Source organism: Coregonus lavaretus, assembly GCF_964263955.1.
Source record: "Coregonus lavaretus genome assembly, chromosome: 2".
Taxonomy (NCBI): Eukaryota; Metazoa; Chordata; class Actinopteri; order Salmoniformes; family Salmonidae; genus Coregonus; species Coregonus lavaretus.
In genome coordinates, this window is record NC_139989.1 from 54,465,264 (window position 1) to 54,485,162 (window position 19,899).

The 19,899-nt window shown below is 41.0% G+C and overlaps 1 protein-coding gene and 1 long non-coding RNA gene across 2 annotated transcripts; both read left to right on the forward strand.

Annotated features, from left to right (window-relative positions):
* Positions 1-2,800: 2,800 nt before the first annotated feature.
* On the forward strand, positions 2,801-3,987 carry LOC311146502. The gene is made up of 3 exons (XR_014614688.1): positions 2,801-2,839; positions 3,150-3,236; positions 3,883-3,987. It is a non-coding gene; the product is annotated as an uncharacterized lncRNA (long non-coding RNA).
* Positions 3,988-4,028: 41 nt separating this feature from the next.
* On the forward strand, positions 4,029-5,548 carry LOC311146493 (uncharacterized protein). Its single transcript, XM_084182997.1, has 5 exons — positions 4,029-4,136; positions 4,217-4,342; positions 4,572-4,712; positions 4,878-4,983; positions 5,089-5,548. Exons 1-5 carry the CDS (start codon positions 4,077-4,079, stop codon positions 5,298-5,300), a joined length of 645 nt encoding a protein of 214 aa, XP_084039123.1. The 5' UTR covers positions 4,029-4,076; the 3' UTR covers positions 5,301-5,548.
* The last annotated feature ends 14,351 nt before the right edge of the window (positions 5,549-19,899 follow it).

Genomic DNA, 19,899 nt, shown 5'->3' on the forward strand with positions numbered 1-19,899 from the left:
GATTTTATAGTGCCCTAATGGGACTACAGACATTGACAGTCTCCTAGACTAAAAACAAAGGCTGAATGTGCTGCCTACATTTTGAGGGAAACGCACTGTCCATTATTTCATTTGATCAGGGCAGGGCAGCACATACAAACTGCATTTAGTCCAATAAAAATACATGATATTATTAGGGTGATAAATAAAAGGTAGTTGCTCCATGACACAAGAGTACTATGGAGGACTAAAAGTGCCACAATTAAATAAATAAATACACCATTAAATAATTACTTAAATGTGTCATTAATTAATTAAAATTAGAATTAAATACATAAATGTGTAATTAAATGTATCATTAATTAATTCAAATACCGATTCATTTTATGTAAAATACATATATAATTATTTCACTATTTACATTTACATTTCATGGTCCTGCGTTGGAGTGATTCATGAATTACTTAAAACTGTCAAACTGACCCATCAAAAGTTGGTAGGCGGAACCTAACGCCTGATTGGTTACCCTCTGCATCAAGCCAAGACAAATCAATTCCGGATAATGGATTGATGCAGAGCTACTGAACACATTCCAATACACTGGGTGGCGCTATTCACCTCTACGTTGGTTTAGTTACACGGTTAAACAGTACTTTCATTGCAACGGCTAAAAATCAAGAGAAGACTCGGTCCTGCTAGCCCCAATGTTGAGACGCTGTGTGAGGTGCAGTACAAAATGTCTAAAAGTTGCCCGGAGCTGCTGAGAGAAGCAGCGAATTTGATTGAGGAAGCTCTGAGCAGAAGTCCAACGGCTCCCGCGGCACCGGTGACTCCGGCAGCTCAGTCACAGCAGATACCGGCCGCTCAATCACGTACACCTGTCCAAGGTAAGCTAAGTAATTTCATGTTAGCCAGGTGTGCTACTATTTAATGATTCGGGACACACGTGTAGGTTAAATTAGATCGACTCGAACATGTATTTGCATGCGGTATTATGATGCTTCGTGCGTGACACGTTTATTGTTAATGGGGGGGAAGCATAAACCTAGCTAGTTCGCTAATCGGCTAAATGGTGTTAGCTGGCTTGAGCATCCCAAGATAGAAGTAGAGGCTGTTTTAGCTGACTGGTGACCATTGAGCTGTTACGTTTTTCTGTGTTGCAGCGGAGGTAGCAAGGCTCTTTGCGCCATATAACATTGGAGCCAGAAGGAATATGACGAGACGACCAGCACAAGTCCAAGTTAGCCGAAGAAGCTACACACACACACACTGTCTGTTGTTTGGCTGACCACAATGCGGATAAAACTCCAAGCGTACTGTTTAAAGCTGAACTTCTTACTTCAGGACTTGGAGAGCAAAAAGTAACATTTTCAGGTCAGTGCCAAACTAGGCATTTACCAAAAGTAAAAAAAAGTTTGTACTGTCTGTGGCTTGTTGAAATTATTTGCATTTCTTTTTATAGTGACTCAAACTTAATTGGTGTTCATAGTGTCAATAATAGTTATCACAGGCTTATTTGCTTAATTTAAGGTGAGGTGAGTTATGATTTTGTTTTGTTTTTTTCTCCAGGGAATGACCACGATCCCATGGTTATAACAAATAAACTGATGGAAGTGTTTCCGAAGCTCCAACAAGGGGGAGGCTTTGAATTTCTAAAACTTGTAGGATCTACTCGCAGTCGAAATCTTGCGTTGCTTCAGTGTCCCAGCACTGGATACACCCTTGCCTATCTGAAAGATCCATCGACGATGATTGGACAGGCTACAATCTACATACGTCCACTTCAACAGGATCTACCCTTAGATTGTGTACATACATTTACAGAGACTTAGTTTAATACATAATCAAAACAAAGATTACTGGTGACTTTTAATCATTAATTAAAAGCCATTTGTTGTTGTTGTTAGGAGAGCTCACGTCCTGCCTCTGGTCCAGTCATCCCCTGCATCACTTGTCAGAAGGAAGTTCCCTTTTCAGAGATGAAGCTGCACAGATTGAGCTGCAATGGGTATGTACTTCTTAAAGCAATGCAAGGGTAGCATAATTTATTTTCTTTGGGAATATGTCTCTCTTATTGTTGTGCACACAAATAAGCGAGTATGACCATCATTTCAATTGTGTTAACTTCAAGGACACCCATGCAGGAATCAGAAAGAGAACAAGAGGGAGGCCAAAGTGAAGAAAATGATAGTGAGACAGCCCTAGTCAGTGACAGTGTTCCAGTGAGGCCTGAAACATCAGCTGAGAGTGCAGTAGTACTGGCAGTGATTGTCAACGAGGAGTTGGATCGCAAAGAAACAGACAGTGGTTTGTGTCATCACAATAGTGTTGCTATAAGATTGTGTGTAACTGAAAAGTTAATAGAAAGATAACACCTGTAGGATATAATTAGATAAGATAATACAGTTACAGACAATTAATAACATGCAACTGGGTTTTTCTATTTTTCTAATATTTAGTTGTAGTTGTTTAGTAGTGCTGTTTTTATGTCAACTCAGCGTTGTGACAGGTTCTGAAGATGTTGGGTCTCACGTTTTGTCAGTGAAATGAACAGAATTTTCCTCCTGTTCTGTAGAGTGAGAGGATATCTGTATATGCAGGTAACATGCCAACTCACAATATGTCTCTCTGTAATAGATAACTTTATTGTTGTTGTTTGTTTAGAATGGAAGCTTATTAAAGAACCCACTCAAGCTGCCAAAGTTTTCAAAGAGAATCTGCTAAGGGAACATGCAACTGGGAAACCACTTAGAATGAAGATGGATGTAAGGGACTCTGAAGAGGACAGGGAACGGGAGCTTCTCTTATTCTATAAACCTGCAGCAAGAATGGGCATGTCCACTTCATTGTACTCTGGTTGGTAAGTAATATAACATTTATAATATAAATACATCAGTACAGTTTATACCACTCAAGTAGCTTATATGTAATTGTTAAATGGGAGAATGGAATGCACAAAATTATATAATTGATAAAAATGTTATATGTATGTATGTGAATATTGTGCACAATATACTCTTGTTATCTGGAATAATCAATATTAAGGATGCTATTCTAGAATTACAGCCAATAGAAGTTTTTCTCCCTTTCTTGTTAAATGTTACCAAATCCAGTTACCTGTATTAGGCCGCCACTTTTTTTCCAGTGTTATTATCAGTATTTTATTTCAGGTGATGTTGCTATCGGAGAGGGAGTGATGCGGTACTTTATGACAACAATCATATCCAAACTCCAGTTTGGATTCAGTCTAGATCTTGGTAAGTATCTTACTAATTTTTTGAAGGTTAATCCATCTATAAATTGCAGAAATGTCTGTCTGTAGCGCATGTCTCTCAGTTAGTCCGATGGATTTCAAACTTGACAGGTGTCTTGCTCTGGTCACGAGTAAGTGCAGTGCCAAGTTTGACGACGTTTGGATAAACGCAAAAGATAGCGTTACATATATAGGTAAAAGAAGCACACATTGGCTTTTGCCGCTCTTGCTGCTTGCCATTCTCACACTGCATGCAACGCTGACTGAGCACCTGTTTGTGTCGTGACTCACTCTACACCGCCTCTCTCTATGCGCGCGCACACACACACACGCGTACACGTACGTTCTGGTGGTTGATGAACGCGGATATGTGCTGTTTAGCGGAGGGCCGGTGGGCAATGTTTTGTGTCAGGTAAGTCTGTAGTAGGGTATACAGGGGAATTGAATTTGAAGTGGTTTGGGGTCCTTCTGTAAGTCATTTTGGAGTAGGCTACAATTTGGTTTAAGTGAATTCTACAAGCAGCAATACCACAGGCCAAGTAATCGCCACTAGTATGATGTAATCTATCTATCTATCATACATTTTTATTTAATGTATTTAAGAGGTTAATTGTTGTGACTTTATTCCCTGCTCTCTTGGTACTTTACAGGAGGAATGGGCCGAACACTGCTATTTGAGGGTGAACCTGACCATCTTGTTCCAGCAGCATCAGAGGCACTTATTGAAAGCAACCTCTTCCGGGTTGCAGGAAGGATGTTGGGCCACACATTTCTGCATGATGGTCCCCATGTCACAGGACTAAGTCCTGCTGTAATTCATGTACTGTTCAATGGGGACCCTGAAATGGCTCCTGTTGTTACAGAAGACTGTCCTGATCTGCACATCAGGAGCATCATAGAACTGGTATGTAACCTAAAAGAAACTTTGCCATGTAAAAAATATTGCTTGGGCAGATATAATAACTTGTATGGTCTTAATTCTAGCTTGAACATGAAGATCTTACACCGGAACAGAAGGACACAGTTTCAGATCTTTCCATGTCTTGGGATCTTCCGGCAGTCACCAAAACAAATCGGAGATGGCTACATAACAAACTTCTACTCCATGCAGTGAGTTCCTGCTGGTTAAGTGACAGAATTCATCGCTGTACTTGTTGAAATTATAGAATGTGTTGTGAACCCTGGCTTGTTATGTTAACACGAGAGTTTAAGTACTAGAGTTTTAATGGATTTTTATAAAGCACTTTATTGTGTTTATTAACATTTTTCCTACTGTGCCAACTTTTGTCAAATTTGGGTTAAGGATTTGGGCTGTAATATGGGTCGGTCTGTCTCTTAGGTCGTTGGGAGGACCATGCGCCAAATTAAACAGTTGAGAAAGGGACTGAAAGATGTGATGGTATGGCCCCTGCTGACATCTAGGCCGGATGTTGTACCACTTCTTTTCCCCAAAATGGCTGAAATGCAGTTCACACCCCAGGTAAGTCAGTAATTTAGTTATATTTGTGACTTAACTTGATGAATTTACGTGTATTTTCAATGACTGAGATGGATATTTTTCAATTTTCTAAGATTTTGATCTGCATAGTCCTTCACCAAAATAAGTTCTCCCTTTTTTTAAATTACAATTTTTGTTTTCTTTAAGATGCTCCTAGAAAAAATCACATGGCCAGTTGAGGACAGTGATGAAGACTTTGACTTAGACACCACCTGCCGCATCACTGGCTTTCTAAGGATGTTCATTGAAACAGGTATAAACCTTATTTTCTCTCTTTACAAATGCTTCTATGTCTCATGGATAGATATGATCAATTACAGTTGAACTAAATGTCTTTAATCCATTTTATGACTTTTAGCTTCATCAGGTACCCTGGCCCAGCTGCTGACATTCTGGGTTGGCTGGGAGATGCTTCCTCCTGAACTGAGAGTGGAGATTTCTGGGGGAACCCTTCCTACGTCCTCCACATGCTTTGAAACCCTAAAGCTGCCAGCTCATTTCAAACTCTACATGGACTTTGAGAAAGCACTTGTCGCTGCCATAAAAAGTACTGGATTTGGGCTTGTTTAAGTTTTTTCAGACGTCAATTAGGGCTGGGCAATATTTTAATATTATATCTATCGTGATATAAGACTAGATATCGTCTTAAGGTGCTTTTCCATTACCAGTACCTACTTGACTCGCCTCGACTCGCTGTGCGTCCGTTTCCCATTGCAGATTTTAGGACGAGGCGAGTAGGTACCATGTAATGGAAAAGCACCATTAGATTTTGAAGAAGTGTAATATCGTTACATGGTAAGTTTAGTCTTTTCCTGGTTTCAAAGGCTGCATTACAGTAAAGTGATGTCATTTTCTGAACTTACCAGACTGTTCTAGCTGTTCTATTATTTGCCTTTTACCACTTAGTCATTATATCCACAATATGATAGTTATTTATCCGAAATCTAAATGTGGAAGATATTTTGTGAATGCACCAATTGTCAACCTTACAATATCGTTGCAATATCGACATCAAGGTGTTAGGTCAAAAATGTGATATTTGATTTTCTCCATATTGCCCAGCCCTAATGTCAATGCATACACAGTTCAGATGAATTGACACAAGTTCAGTGTCTTTGAAAACATTAACACACTGTGCAGTAGTTGACTTTTTTTTCTTCCATTTACTAAAATCAAACTGTTCTGCACCTTCAGTGCTAACAGTACAGCATTCATGTTAGTCATTCTGTGGACCATAATGAGACAGGAAGCTTCAAAGAAACAGCTTTTTTTCCTTTCTTTTAAAAGGAAAGTAAACTTTCAGTTTTTCCTTGCTTGTTCTAACACAACAAATAAAAACATGGGTTGGACATCAGTCTAAGATTCTTGATAACACTTCCACAGTCTCTACATATAGTCTAAGTGCATCAGTAACAGAAACTCCTGGAGCTGGCAAAATTGCAACCTCTTCATCTGAGAGCTCACGGGCCAGCTGAACCTCGGGGACTGACACAGTGCCTCGATGAAGGCAGTGAGGTCCGTTCCAATCGATCCCATATTCTTCAGGAACCTGAATGGATGACAAGCATAATCAGTCTTGTACTTAAAACTAGTTTGACATGTCCTTACACAAGATTGTTATTTTTGGTCACCAAGGCAGTGAGAAATGAAATGTTACTTATTCAGTTTTTTAAAATAATACAGCTTTGCATAGTATGCACTGTAGAAACTACAGCTCACAGGTTGACGTCTTTCCATAAGCGGGCTTCCTTCACCTTTCAAAGGGGCAGAGCTCCAAATTAAAAATACATTTAAATAATGCCCATATTATTATCTACTCACTTGGAACATGCACACCTCTTGCATTCAGGTGACCACGCATTAGCTTGTAGCCGGTGTTTGGATGACTTCTGTGAATTTCACTTACAATACAGTCTAACTCCTCATCATTCACAGCTGAATAGAGATCTGTCTTTCTGTACAAACAAGAAAAACACAACATCAAGTAATGTTACCTTAAACGTCATATTCTTTCCGAGTGTATGAGAGCAGCAATTCATAAACAGAAAACTCATGAATTTAGTGTAAATACCTTAAACTGTATTGTTGCATGCGCCTCCTGATGGTCCTCTTTGACACACCGAACATCGCTGCAAATTTGAACTGCGGGAACTCCACAAAGAAGTTAATGCTCCAGAACTGCACTCGGTATGTCAAACGCCAAACGCCCCGGTCCCTGTGTGTGTTGGGCCTGAAGTGCCCTGGTACCAGAGAAGCGGTGGACAACTTCTTCTAGATTTGCAATCACTCTGTGGTCGATATCTTCGTCGGAAAGTGCGGAAATGACTCCAACAACTTCAATAAGTTCCTCTGCTTTACTAGCTACATGCTCTGGGTCAGCAGGTCCTGCTTCTACATCCTCTGCTAAGTTTAAAATGTCTCTAACCAACTCCCTGGAAAGTTCACGGAGATCCTCCATTGTTTCTATCCAGGTTGGCCTACTCTACTTCAGACCAAAGCAATGGATCAGACTAGATTCGCGTTAGCCCCGCCCACTGACTTTGATGGGTCAGTTTGACAGTTTTAAGTAATTCATGAATCACTGCAATGCAGGATCATGAAATGTAAATGTAAATAGTGAAATAATTATATATGTATTTTACATAAAATGAATCGGTATTTGAATTAATTAATGATACATTTAATTACACATTTATGTATTTAATTCTAATTTTAATTAATTAATGACACATTTAAGTAATTATTTAATGGTGTATTTATTTATTTAATTGTGGCACTTTTAGTCCTCCATAGAGTACACCCTACTGGAACAAAATGCTTACAGCACCTGGTATTCCCAGGCGGTCTCCCATCCAAGTACTAACCAGGCCCGACCCTGCTTAGCTTCCGAGATCGGACGAGATCGGGCGTATTCAGGCTGGTATGGCCGTAAGCGAGGGAACAACTCTTGGTACACTATATAAAGTCAATGTGTCACTCACGCTGAACGGGACGCAGATAAGTATCCACACTGAAGAAGCTCTAACCTTGCTTACATTTCCAGTCTATATTTTTGAGTCTTGTGGGGGGGAAAGAGGGCATGTCCTATGTTGACTTATGACAAGTTCATGGACTAGGGCCCTATAAAATAGGCGTTGCGGACGGAATCCAGACATTCAACCGAAATTCAACAATATTCAAAAATGTATTGAACTTAGTAGGAAATCAACTAAATCTATTCAACTTGTTAGAAAACGCATTCATTTGCCTAAGTGAATCATAAGACATGAACAAAATGCATCAGGGATTCGTATTTCCATACAACTTTCTGAAACGGCACAGGAATGCCCCTGTCTGTGTGCATGTGTGCGGTGCGCGCGTATGTCTACACTTTGTGTAGCCGTTAGCGATGATGCTAATGATAACCTTCTTCTGGTAGGGAAGGAATGGCTTTCCCCAAAACCTTCTCAAGTAAATGTTAACTTCAAAGCAGCCTATGCCTGCCTGGCAAAATTATACAGTGATAATATACATCAATCCAGTGGCCATTTGTCTGGCAAACTCTGCAATCACATGAGCGCTACAGCAACACCGCTTAACCAAACAAAAGTCTCTTCTGCTTCTTCTTCTGCTTCTTCTTCAATGACGTTTAACTGCGGTTGGCATCCAATTTGTTGCATTACCGCCACCTACTAGACTGGAGTACAACTCCCTTATCTTTTTCTTGAAAAATAAAACAACCTACCATCTAACACTACACTCACGAATTCAACATTATTACTAATAATTAACCCCACCCTTCTCCACTATTTAAATATATTTACTCCTACCTCATGCCCTCAACCTGAAATGATGGGACATCACCACTTAACACTCGCTGTAACTCTTCTGATGTCAAGTCTCGCACACCCAAATACCTCTCTGCAGCTGCCACCACAACCTCCATTTTCTTCAACTTGCGTTCCATCCCTGCAGTACAATTAATAACCATTGCTATAAACGCTAAAAATCCAATCTTACAGAAACATATATCACTTTCTTGCCTATCCCTCTGTACTGGTACATATCTCCTACTCTCACCACTCCCCCCAATGACCCCTCTTCGTCTACTTTCTTCACTGCCTCCGCATATTAAAGGTCTCTTCCTGGTGCACGCTTGCATTTAAAGGTAACTACACCCCAAAATCTAAATGTCTTCCTTTTTTCCCAGACCTCAAAAATGGCCTCCTGATAGGGTTTAAACATTGTTGTGGACATAGAACATCCAATTGTGCTGTTTTTCTATTAAAAATGTGTACTTTTGAGAGCGGAAACCTGCAAAAACAGGGACAAGCGGTCAACGGGGAAATCTAAAAGGAGAAAAGGGAACTTGGGGAAAAAACGGAATCAGGCAAAATATCGAAGGGATTTTATAGTGCCCTAATGGGACTACAGACATTGACAGTCTCCTAGACTAAAAACAAAGGCTGAATGTGCTGCCTACATTTTGAGGGAAACGCACTGTCCATTATTTCATTTGATCAGGGCAGGGCAGCACATACAAACTGCATTTAGTCCAATAAAAATACATGATATTATTAGGGTGATAAATAAAAGGTAGTTGCTCCATGACACAAGAGTACACCCTACTGGAACAAAATGCTTACAGCACCTGGTATTCCCAGGCGGTCTCCCATCCAAGTACTAATCAGGCCCGACCCTGCTTAGCTTCCGAGATCGGACGAGATCGGGCGTATTTATTTTTTTTTTTTTTTTTTTTTTTTTAATTAACCCATCTTTATATCATAGCTTCATATTTCACATCTTCACATCATATCATAGCTTCACAGCTTCTTTTTTACATATCATAGATTCATATTTCACATCATTTCTTCACATCTCATAGCTTCACAGCTTCTTTTTACATATCATAGCTTCATATTTCACATCATTTCTTCACATCTCATAGCTTCACAGCTTCTTTTTACATATCATAACTTCATATTTCACATCACTTCTTCACATCTCATAGCTTCACAGCTTCTTTTTACATATCATAGCTTCATATTTCACATCTCATAGCTTCACAGCTTATTTTTCCATATCATATCTTCATATTTCACATCTTCACATCTCAGCCTATAACGCAGATTATCAGTCCACGTCATAGCTTCTTACATGCTTTTACAGCAACTGGTATTCCAAGGTGGTCCCCCATCCAAGTACTAACCAGCCCTAAACCTGCTTAGCTTCCGAGATCTGACGAGATCGGGCGTATTCAGGCTGGTATGGCCGTAAGCGAGGGAACAACTCTTGGTACACTATATAAAGTCAATGTGTCACTCACGCTGAACGGGACGCAGATAAGTATCCACACTGAAGAAGCTCTAACCTTGCTTACATTTCCAGTCTATATTTTTGAGTCTTGTGGGGGGGAAAGAGGGCATGTCCTATGTTGACTTATGACAAGTTCATGGACTAGGGCCCTATAAAATAGGCGTTGCGGACGGAATCCAGACATTCAACCGAAATTCAACAATATTCAAAAATGTATTGAACTTAGTAGGAAATCAACTAAATCTATTCAACTTGTTAGAAAACGCATTCATTTGCCTAAGTGAATCATAAGACATGAACAAAATGCATCAGGGATTCGTATTTCCATACAACTTTCTGAAACGGCACAGGAATGCCCCTGTCTGTGTGCATGTGTGCGGTGCGCGCGTATGTCTACACTTTGTGTAGCCGTTAGCGATGATGCTAATGATAACCTTCTTCTGGTAGGGAAGGAATGGCTTTCCCCAAAACCTTCTCAAGTAAATGTTAACTTCAAAGCAGCCTATGCCTGCCTTGCAAAATTATACAGTGATAATATACATCAATCCAGTGGCCATTTGTCTGGCAAACTCTGCAATCACATGAGCGCTACAGCAACACCGCTTAACCAAACAAAAGTCTCTTCTGCTTCTTCTTCTGCTTCTTCTTCAATGACGTTTAACTGCGGTTGGCATCCAATTTGTTGCATTACCGCCACCTACTAGACTGGAGTACAACTCCCTTATCTTTTTCTTGAAAAATAAAACAACCTACCATCTAACACTACACTCACGAATTCAACATTATTACTAATAATTAACCCCACCCTTCTCCACTATTTAAATATATTTACTCCTACCTCATGCCCTCAACCTGAAATGATGGGACATCACCACTTAACACTCGCTGTAACTCTTCTGATGTCAAGTCTCGCACACCCAAATACCTCTCTGCAGCTGCCACCACAACCTCCATTTTCTTCAACTTGCGTTCCATCCCTGCAGTACAATTAATAACCATTGCTATAAACGCTAAAAATCCAATCTTACAGAAACATATATCACTTTCTTGCCTATCCCTCTGTACTGGTACATATCTCCTACTCTCACCACTCCCCCCAATGACCCCTCTTCGTCTACTTTCTTCACTGCCTCCGCATATTAAAGGTCTCTTCCTGGTGCACGCTTGCATTTAAAGGTAACTACACCCCAAAATCTAAATGTCTTCCTTTTTTCCCAGACCTCAAAAATGGCCTCCTGATAGGGTTTAAACATTGTTGTGGACATAGAACATCCAATTGTGCTGTTTTTCTATTAAAAATGTGTACTTTTGAGAGCGGAAACCTGCAAAAACAGGGACAAGCGGTCAACGGGGAAATCTAAAAGGAGAAAAGGGAACTTGGGGAAAAAACGGAATCAGGCAAAATATCGAAGGGATTTTATAGTGCCCTAATGGGACTACAGACATTGACAGTCTCCTAGACTAAAAACAAAGGCTGAATGTGCTGCCTACATTTTGAGGGAAACGCACTGTCCATTATTTCATTTGATCAGGGCAGGGCAGCACATACAAACTGCATTTAGTCCAATAAAAATACATGATATTATTAGGGTGATAAATAAAAGGTAGTTGCTCCATGACACAAGAGTACACCCTACTGGAACAAAATGCTTACAGCACCTGGTATTCCCAGGCGGTCTCCCATCCAAGTACTAACCAGGCCCGACCCTGCTTAGCTTCCGAGATCGGACGAGATCGGGCGTATTCAGGCTGGTATGGCCGTAAGCGAGGGAACAACTCTTGGTACACTATATAAAGTCAATGTGTCACTCACGCTGAACAGGACGCAGATAAGTATCCACACTGAAGAAGCTCTAACCTTGCTTACATTTCCAGTCTATATTTTTGAGTCTTGTGGGGGGGAAAGAGGGCATGTCCTATGTTGACTTATGACAAGATCATGGACTAGGGCCCTATAAAATAGGCGTTGCGGACGGAATCCAGACATTCAACCGAAATTCAACAATATTCAAAAATGTATTGAACTTAGTAGGAAATCAACTAAATCTATTCAACTTGTTAGAAAACGCATTCATTTGCCTAAGTGAATCATAAGACATGAACAAAATGCATCAGGGATTCGTATTTCCATACAACTTTCTGAAACGGCACAGGAATGCCCCTGTCTGTGTGCATGTGTGCGGTGCGCGCGTATGTCTACACTTTGTGTAGCCGTTAGCGATGATGCTAATGATAACCTTCTTCTGGTAGGGAAGGAATGGCTTTCCCCAAAACCTTCGCAAGTAAATGTTAACTACAAAGTAGCCTATGCCTGCCTGGCAGAATTATACCGTGATCATTTGCATCACTCCAGTGGCCATTTGTCCTACAGCAACACCGCTTAACCAAACAAAGGTCTCTTCCTGGTGCACGCTTGCATTTAAGGGTAACTACACCCCAAAATCTAAATGTCTTCCATTTTTCCCAGACCTCAAAAATGGTCACCTGATAGGGGTTTAAACATTGTTGTGGACATAGAACATCCAATTGTGCTGTTTTGCTATTAAAAAGGTGTACTTTTGAGAGCGAAAACCTGCCAAAACAGGACAAAACGGTCAACGGGGAAATCTAAACGGAGAAAAGGGAACTTGGGAATTAACGGAATCAGCCCTCAACCTGAAATGATGGGACATCACCACTTAACACTCGCTGTAACTCTTCTGATGTCAAGTCTCGCACACCCAAATACCTCTCTGCAGCTGCCACCACAACCTCCATTTTCTTCAACTTGCGTTCCATCCCTGCAGTACAATTAATAACCATTGCTATAAACGCTAAAAATCCAATCTTACAGAAACATATATCACTTTCTTGCCTATCCCTCTGTACTGGTACATATCTCCTACTCTCACCACTCCCCCCAATGACCCCTCTTCGTCTACTTTCTTCATTGCCTCCGCATATTAAAGGTCTCTTCCTGGTGCACGCTTGCATTTAAAGGTAACTACACCCCAAAATCTAAATGTCTTCCTTTTTTCCCAGACCTCAAAAATGGCCTCCTGATAGGGTTTAAACATTGTTGTGGACATAGAACATCCAATTGTGCTGTTTTTCTATTAAAAATGTGTACTTTTGAGAGCGGAAACCTGCAAAAACAGGGACAAGCGGTCAACGGGGAAATCTAAAAGGAGAAAAGGGAACTTGGGGAAAAAACGGAATCAGGCAAAATATCGAAGGGATTTTATAGTGCCCTAATGGGACTACAGACATTGACAGTCTCCTAGACTAAAAACAAAGGCTGAATGTGCTGCCTACATTTTGAGGGAAACGCACTGTCCATTATTTCATTTGATCAGGGCAGGGCAGCACATACAAACTGCATTTAGTCCAATAAAAATACATGATATTATTAGGGTGATAAATAAAAGGTAGTTGCTCCATGACACAAGAGTACACCCTACTGGAACAAAATGCTTACAGCACCTGGTATTCCCAGGCGGTCTCCCATCCAAGTACTAACCAGGCCCGACCCTGCTTAGCTTCCGAGATCGGACGAGATCGGGCGTATTCAGGCTGGTATGGCCGTAAGCGAGGGAACAACTCTTGGTACACTATATAAAGTCAATGTGTCACTCACGCTGAACAGGACGCAGATAAGTATCCACACTGAAGAAGCTCTAACCTTGCTTACATTTCCAGTCTATATTTTTGAGTCTTGTGGGGGGGAAAGAGGGCATGTCCTATGTTGACTTATGACAAGATCATGGACTAGGGCCCTATAAAATAGGCGTTGCGGACGGAATCCAGACATTCAACCGAAATTCAACAATATTCAAAAATGTATTGAACTTAGTAGGAAATCAACTAAATCTATTCAACTTGTTAGAAAACGCATTCATTTGCCTAAGTGAATCATAAGACATGAACAAAATGCATCAGGGATTCGTATTTCCATACAACTTTCTGAAACGGCACAGGAATGCCCCTGTCTGTGTGCATGTGTGCGGTGCGCGCGTATGTCTACACTTTGTGTAGCCGTTAGCGATGATGCTAATGATAACCTTCTTCTGGTAGGGAAGGAATGGCTTTCCCCAAAACCTTCTCAAGTAAATGTTAACTTCAAAGCAGCCTATGCCTGCCTTGCAAAATTATACAGTGATAATATACATCAATCCAGTGGCCATTTGTCTGGCAAACTCTGCAATCACATGAGCGCTACAGCAACACCGCTTAACCAAACAAAAGTCTCTTCTGCTTCTTCTTCTGCTTCTTCTTCAATGACGTTTAACTGCGGTTGGCATCCAATTTGTTGCATTACCGCCACCTACTAGACTGGAGTACAACTCCCTTATCTTTTTCTTGAAAAATAAAACAACCTACCATCTAACACTACACTCACGAATTCAACATTATTACTAATAATTAACCCCACCCTTCTCCACTATTTAAATATATTTACTCCTACCTCATGCCCTCAACCTGAAATGATGGGACATCACCACTTAACACTCGCTGTAACTCTTCTGATGTCAAGTCTCGCACACCCAAATACCTCTCTGCAGCTGCCACCACAACCTCCATTTTCTTCAACTTGCGTTCCATCCCTGCAGTACAATTAATAACCATTGCTATAAACGCTAAAAATCCAATCTTACAGAAACATATATCACTTTCTTGCCTATCCCTCTGTACTGGTACATATCTCCTACTCTCACCACTCCCCCCAATGACCCCTCTTCGTCTACTTTCTTCACTGCCTCCGCATATTAAAGGTCTCTTCCTGGTGCACGCTTGCATTTAAAGGTAACTACACCCCAAAATCTAAATGTCTTCCTTTTTTCCCAGACCTCAAAAATGGCCTCCTGATAGGGTTTAAACATTGTTGTGGACATAGAACATCCAATTGTGCTGTTTTTCTATTAAAAATGTGTACTTTTGAGAGCGGAAACCTGCAAAAACAGGGACAAGCGGTCAACGGGGAAATCTAAAAGGAGAAAAGGGAACTTGGGGAAAAAACGGAATCAGGCAAAATATCGAAGGGATTTTATAGTGCCCTAATGGGACTACAGACATTGACAGTCTCCTAGACTAAAAACAAAGGCTGAATGTGCTGCCTACATTTTGAGGGAAACGCACTGTCCATTATTTCATTTGATCAGGGCAGGGCAGCACATACAAACTGCATTTAGTCCAATAAAAATACATGATATTATTAGGGTGATAAATAAAAGGTAGTTGCTCCATGACACAAGAGTACACCCTACTGGAACAAAATGCTTACAGCACCTGGTATTCCCAGGCGGTCTCCCATCCAAGTACTAACCAGGCCCGACCCTGCTTAGCTTCCGAGATCGGACGAGATCGGGCGTATTCAGGCTGGTATGGCCGTAAGCGAGGGAACAACTCTTGGTACACTATATAAAGTCAATGTGTCACTCACGCTGAACAGGACGCAGATAAGTATCCACACTGAAGAAGCTCTAACCTTGCTTACATTTCCAGTCTATATTTTTGAGTCTTGTGGGGGGGAAAGAGGGCATGTCCTATGTTGACTTATGACAAGATCATGGACTAGGGCCCTATAAAATAGGCGTTGCGGACGGAATCCAGACATTCAACCGAAATTCAACAATATTCAAAAATGTATTGAACTTAGTAGGAAATCAACTAAATCTATTCAACTTGTTAGAAAACGCATTCATTTGCCTAAGTGAATCATAAGACATGAACAAAATGCATCAGGGATTCGTATTTCCATACAACTTTCTGAAACGGCACAGGAATGCCCCTGTCTGTGTGCATGTGTGCGGTGCGCGCGTATGTCTACACTTTGTGTAGCCGTTAGCGATGATGCTAATGATAACCTTCTTCTGGTAGGGAAGGAATGGCTTTCCCCAAAACCTTCTCAAGTAAATGTTAACTTCAAAGCAGCCTATGCCTGCCTTGCAAAATTATACAGTGATAATATACATCAATCCAGTGGCCATTTGTCTGGCAAACTCTGCAATCACATGAGCGCTACAGCAACACCGCTTAACCAAACAAAAGTCTCTTCTGCTTCTTCTTCTGCTTCTTCTTCAATGACGTTTAACTGCGGTTGGCATCCAATTTGTTGCATTACCGCCACCTACTAGACTGGAGTACAACTCCCTTATCTTTTTCTTGAAAAATAAAACAACCTACCATCTAACACTACACTCACGAATTCAACATTATTACTAATAATTAACCCCACCCTTCTCCACTATTTAAATATATTTACTCCTACCTCATGCCCTCAACCTGAAATGATGGGACATCACCACTTAACACTCGCTGTAACTCTTCTGATGTCAAGTCTCGCACACCCAAATACCTCTCTGCAGCTGCCACCACAACCTCCATTTTCTTCAACTTGCGTTCCATCCCTGCAGTACAATTAATAACCATTGCTATAAACGCTAAAAATCCAATCTTACAGAAACATATATCACTTTCTTGCCTATCCCTCTGTACTGGTACATATCTCCTACTCTCACCACTCCCCCCAATGACCCCTCTTCGTCTACTTTCTTCACTGCCTCCGCATATTAAAGGTCTCTTCCTGGTGCACGCTTGCATTTAAAGGTAACTACACCCCAAAATCTAAATGTCTTCCTTTTTTCCCAGACCTCAAAAATGGCCTCCTGATAGGGTTTAAACATTGTTGTGGACATAGAACATCCAATTGTGCTGTTTTTCTATTAAAAATGTGTACTTTTGAGAGCGGAAACCTGCAAAAACAGGGACAAGCGGTCAACGGGGAAATCTAAAAGGAGAAAAGGGAACTTGGGGAAAAAACGGAATCAGGCAAAATATCGAAGGGATTTTATAGTGCCCTAATGGGACTACAGACATTGACAGTCTCCTAGACTAAAAACAAAGGCTGAATGTGCTGCCTACATTTTGAGGGAAACGCACTGTCCATTATTTCATTTGATCAGGGCAGGGCAGCACATACAAACTGCATTTAGTCCAATAAAAATACATGATATTATTAGGGTGATAAATAAAAGGTAGTTGCTCCATGACACAAGAGTACACCCTACTGGAACAAAATGCTTACAGCACCTGGTATTCCCAGGCGGTCTCCCATCCAAGTACTAACCAGGCCCGACCCTGCTTAGCTTCCGAGATCGGACGAGATCGGGCGTATTCAGGCTGGTATGGCCGTAAGCGAGGGAACAACTCTTGGTACACTATATAAAGTCAATGTGTCACTCACGCTGAACAGGACGCAGATAAGTATCCACACTGAAGAAGCTCTAACCTTGCTTACATTTCCAGTCTATATTTTTGAGTCTTGTGGGGGGGAAAGAGGGCATGTCCTATGTTGACTTATGACAAGATCATGGACTAGGGCCCTATAAAATAGGCGTTGCGGACGGAATCCAGACATTCAACCGAAATTCAACAATATTCAAAAATGTATTGAACTTAGTAGGAAATCAACTAAATCTATTCAACTTGTTAGAAAACGCATTCATTTGCCTAAGTGAATCATAAGACATGAACAAAATGCATCAGGGATTCGTATTTCCATACAACTTTCTGAAACGGCACAGGAATGCCCCTGTCTGTGTGCATGTGTGCGGTGCGCGCGTATGTCTACACTTTGTGTAGCCGTTAGCGATGATGCTAATGATAACCTTCTTCTGGTAGGGAAGGAATGGCTTTCCCCAAAACCTTCTCAAGTAAATGTTAACTTCAAAGCAGCCTATGCCTGCCTTGCAAAATTATACAGTGATAATATACATCAATCCAGTGGCCATTTGTCTGGCAAACTCTGCAATCACATGAGCGCTACAGCAACACCGCTTAACCAAACAAAAGTCTCTTCTGCTTCTTCTTCTGCTTCTTCTTCAATGACGTTTAACTGTGGTTGGCATCCAATTTGTTGCATTACCGCCACCTACTAGACTGGAGTACAACTCCCTTATCTTTTTCTTGAAAAATAAAACAACCTACCATCTAACACTACACTCACGAATTCAACATTATTACTAATAATTAACCCCACCCTTCTCCACTATTTAAATATATTTACTCCTACCTCATGCCCTCAACCTGAAATGATGGGACATCACCACTTAACACTCGCTGTAACTCTTCTGATGTCAAGTCTCGCACACCCAAATACCTCTCTGCAGCTGCCACCACAACCTCCATTTTCTTCAACTTGCGTTCCATCCCTGCAGTACAATTAATAACCATTGCTATAAACGCTAAAAATCCAATCTTACAGAAACATATATCACTTTCTTGCCTATCCCTCTGTACTGGTACATATCTCCTACTCTCACCACTCCCCCCAATGACCCCTCTTCGTCTACTTTCTTCATTGCCTCCGCATATTAAAGGTCTCTTCCTGGTGCACGCTTGCATTTAAAGGTAACTACACCCCAAAATCTAAATGTCTTCCTTTTTTCCCAGACCTCAAAAATGGCCTCCTGATAGGGTTTAAACATTGTTGTGGACATAGAACATCCAATTGTGCTGTTTTTCTATTAAAAATGTGTACTTTTGAGAGCGGAAACCTGCAAAAACAGGGACAAGCGGTCAACGGGGAAATCTAAAAGGAGAAAAGGGAATTTGGGGAAAAAACGGAATCAGGCAAAATATCGAAGGGATTTTATAGTGCCCTAATGGGACTACAGACATTGACAGTCTCCTAGACTAAAAACAAAGGCTGAATGTACTGCCTACATTTTGAGGGAAACGCACTGTCCATTATTTCATTTGATCAGGGCAGGGCAGCACATACAAACTGCATTTAGTCCAATAAAAATACATGATATTATTAGGGTGATAAATAAAAGGTAGTTGCTCCATGACACAAGAGTACACCCTACTGGAACAAAATGCTTACAGCACCTGGTATTCCCAGGCGGTCTCCCATCCAAGTACTAACCAGGCCCGACCCTGCTTAGCTTCCGAGATCGGACGAGATCGGGCGTATTCAGGCTGGTATGGCCGTAAGCGAGGGAACAACTCTTGGTACACTATATAAAGTCAATGTGTCACTCACGCTGAACGGGACACAGATAAGTATCCACACTGAAGAAGCTCTAACCTTGCTTACATTTCCAGTCTATATTTTTGAGTCTTGTGGGGGGGAAAGAGGGCATGTCCTATGTTGACTTATGACAAGATCATGGACTAGGGCCCTATAAAATAGGCGTTGCGGACGGAATCCAGACATTCAACCGAAATTCAACAATATTCAAAAATGTATTGAACTTAGTAGGAAATCAACTAAATCTATTCAACTTGTTAGAAAACGCATTCATTTGCCTAAGTGAATCATAAGACATGAACAAAATGCATCAGGGATTCGTATTTCCATACAACTTTCTGAAACGGCACAGGAATGCCCCTGTCTGTGTGCATGTGTGCGGTGCGCGCGTATGTCTACACTTTGTGTAGCCGTTAGCGATGATGCTAATGATAACCTTCTTCTGGTAGGGAAGGAATGGCTTTCCCCAAAACCTTCTCAAGTAAATGTTAACTTCAAAGCAGCCTATGCCTGCCTTGCAAAATTATACAGTGATAATATACATCAATCCAGTGGCCATTTGTCTGGCAAACTCTGCAATCACATGAGCGCTACAGCAACACCGCTTAACCAAACAAAAGTCTCTTCTGCTTCTTCTTCTGCTTCTTCTTCAATGACGTTTAACTGCGGTTGGCATCCAATTTGTTGCATTACCGCCACCTACTAGACTGGAGTACAACTCCCTTATCTTTTTCTTGAAAAATAAAACAACCTACCATCTAACACTACACTCACGAATTCAACATTATTACTAATAATTAACCCCACCCTTCTCCACTATTTAAATATATTTACTCCTACCTCATGCCCTCAACCTGAAAT

Coding starts and splice junctions, on each gene's coding strand:
- LOC311146493 (XM_084182997.1), top strand. CDS start 4,077: ATGGCTCCTGTTGTTACAGAAGACTGTCCTGATCTGCACATCAGGAGC. Junction 4,343..4,571: donor ACAAACTTCTACTCCATGCA/GTGAGTTCCTGC, acceptor TCTGTCTCTTAG/GTCGTTGGGAGGACCATGCG. Junction 4,713..4,877: donor AAATGCAGTTCACACCCCAG/GTAAGTCAGTAA, acceptor GTTTTCTTTAAG/ATGCTCCTAGAAAAAATCAC.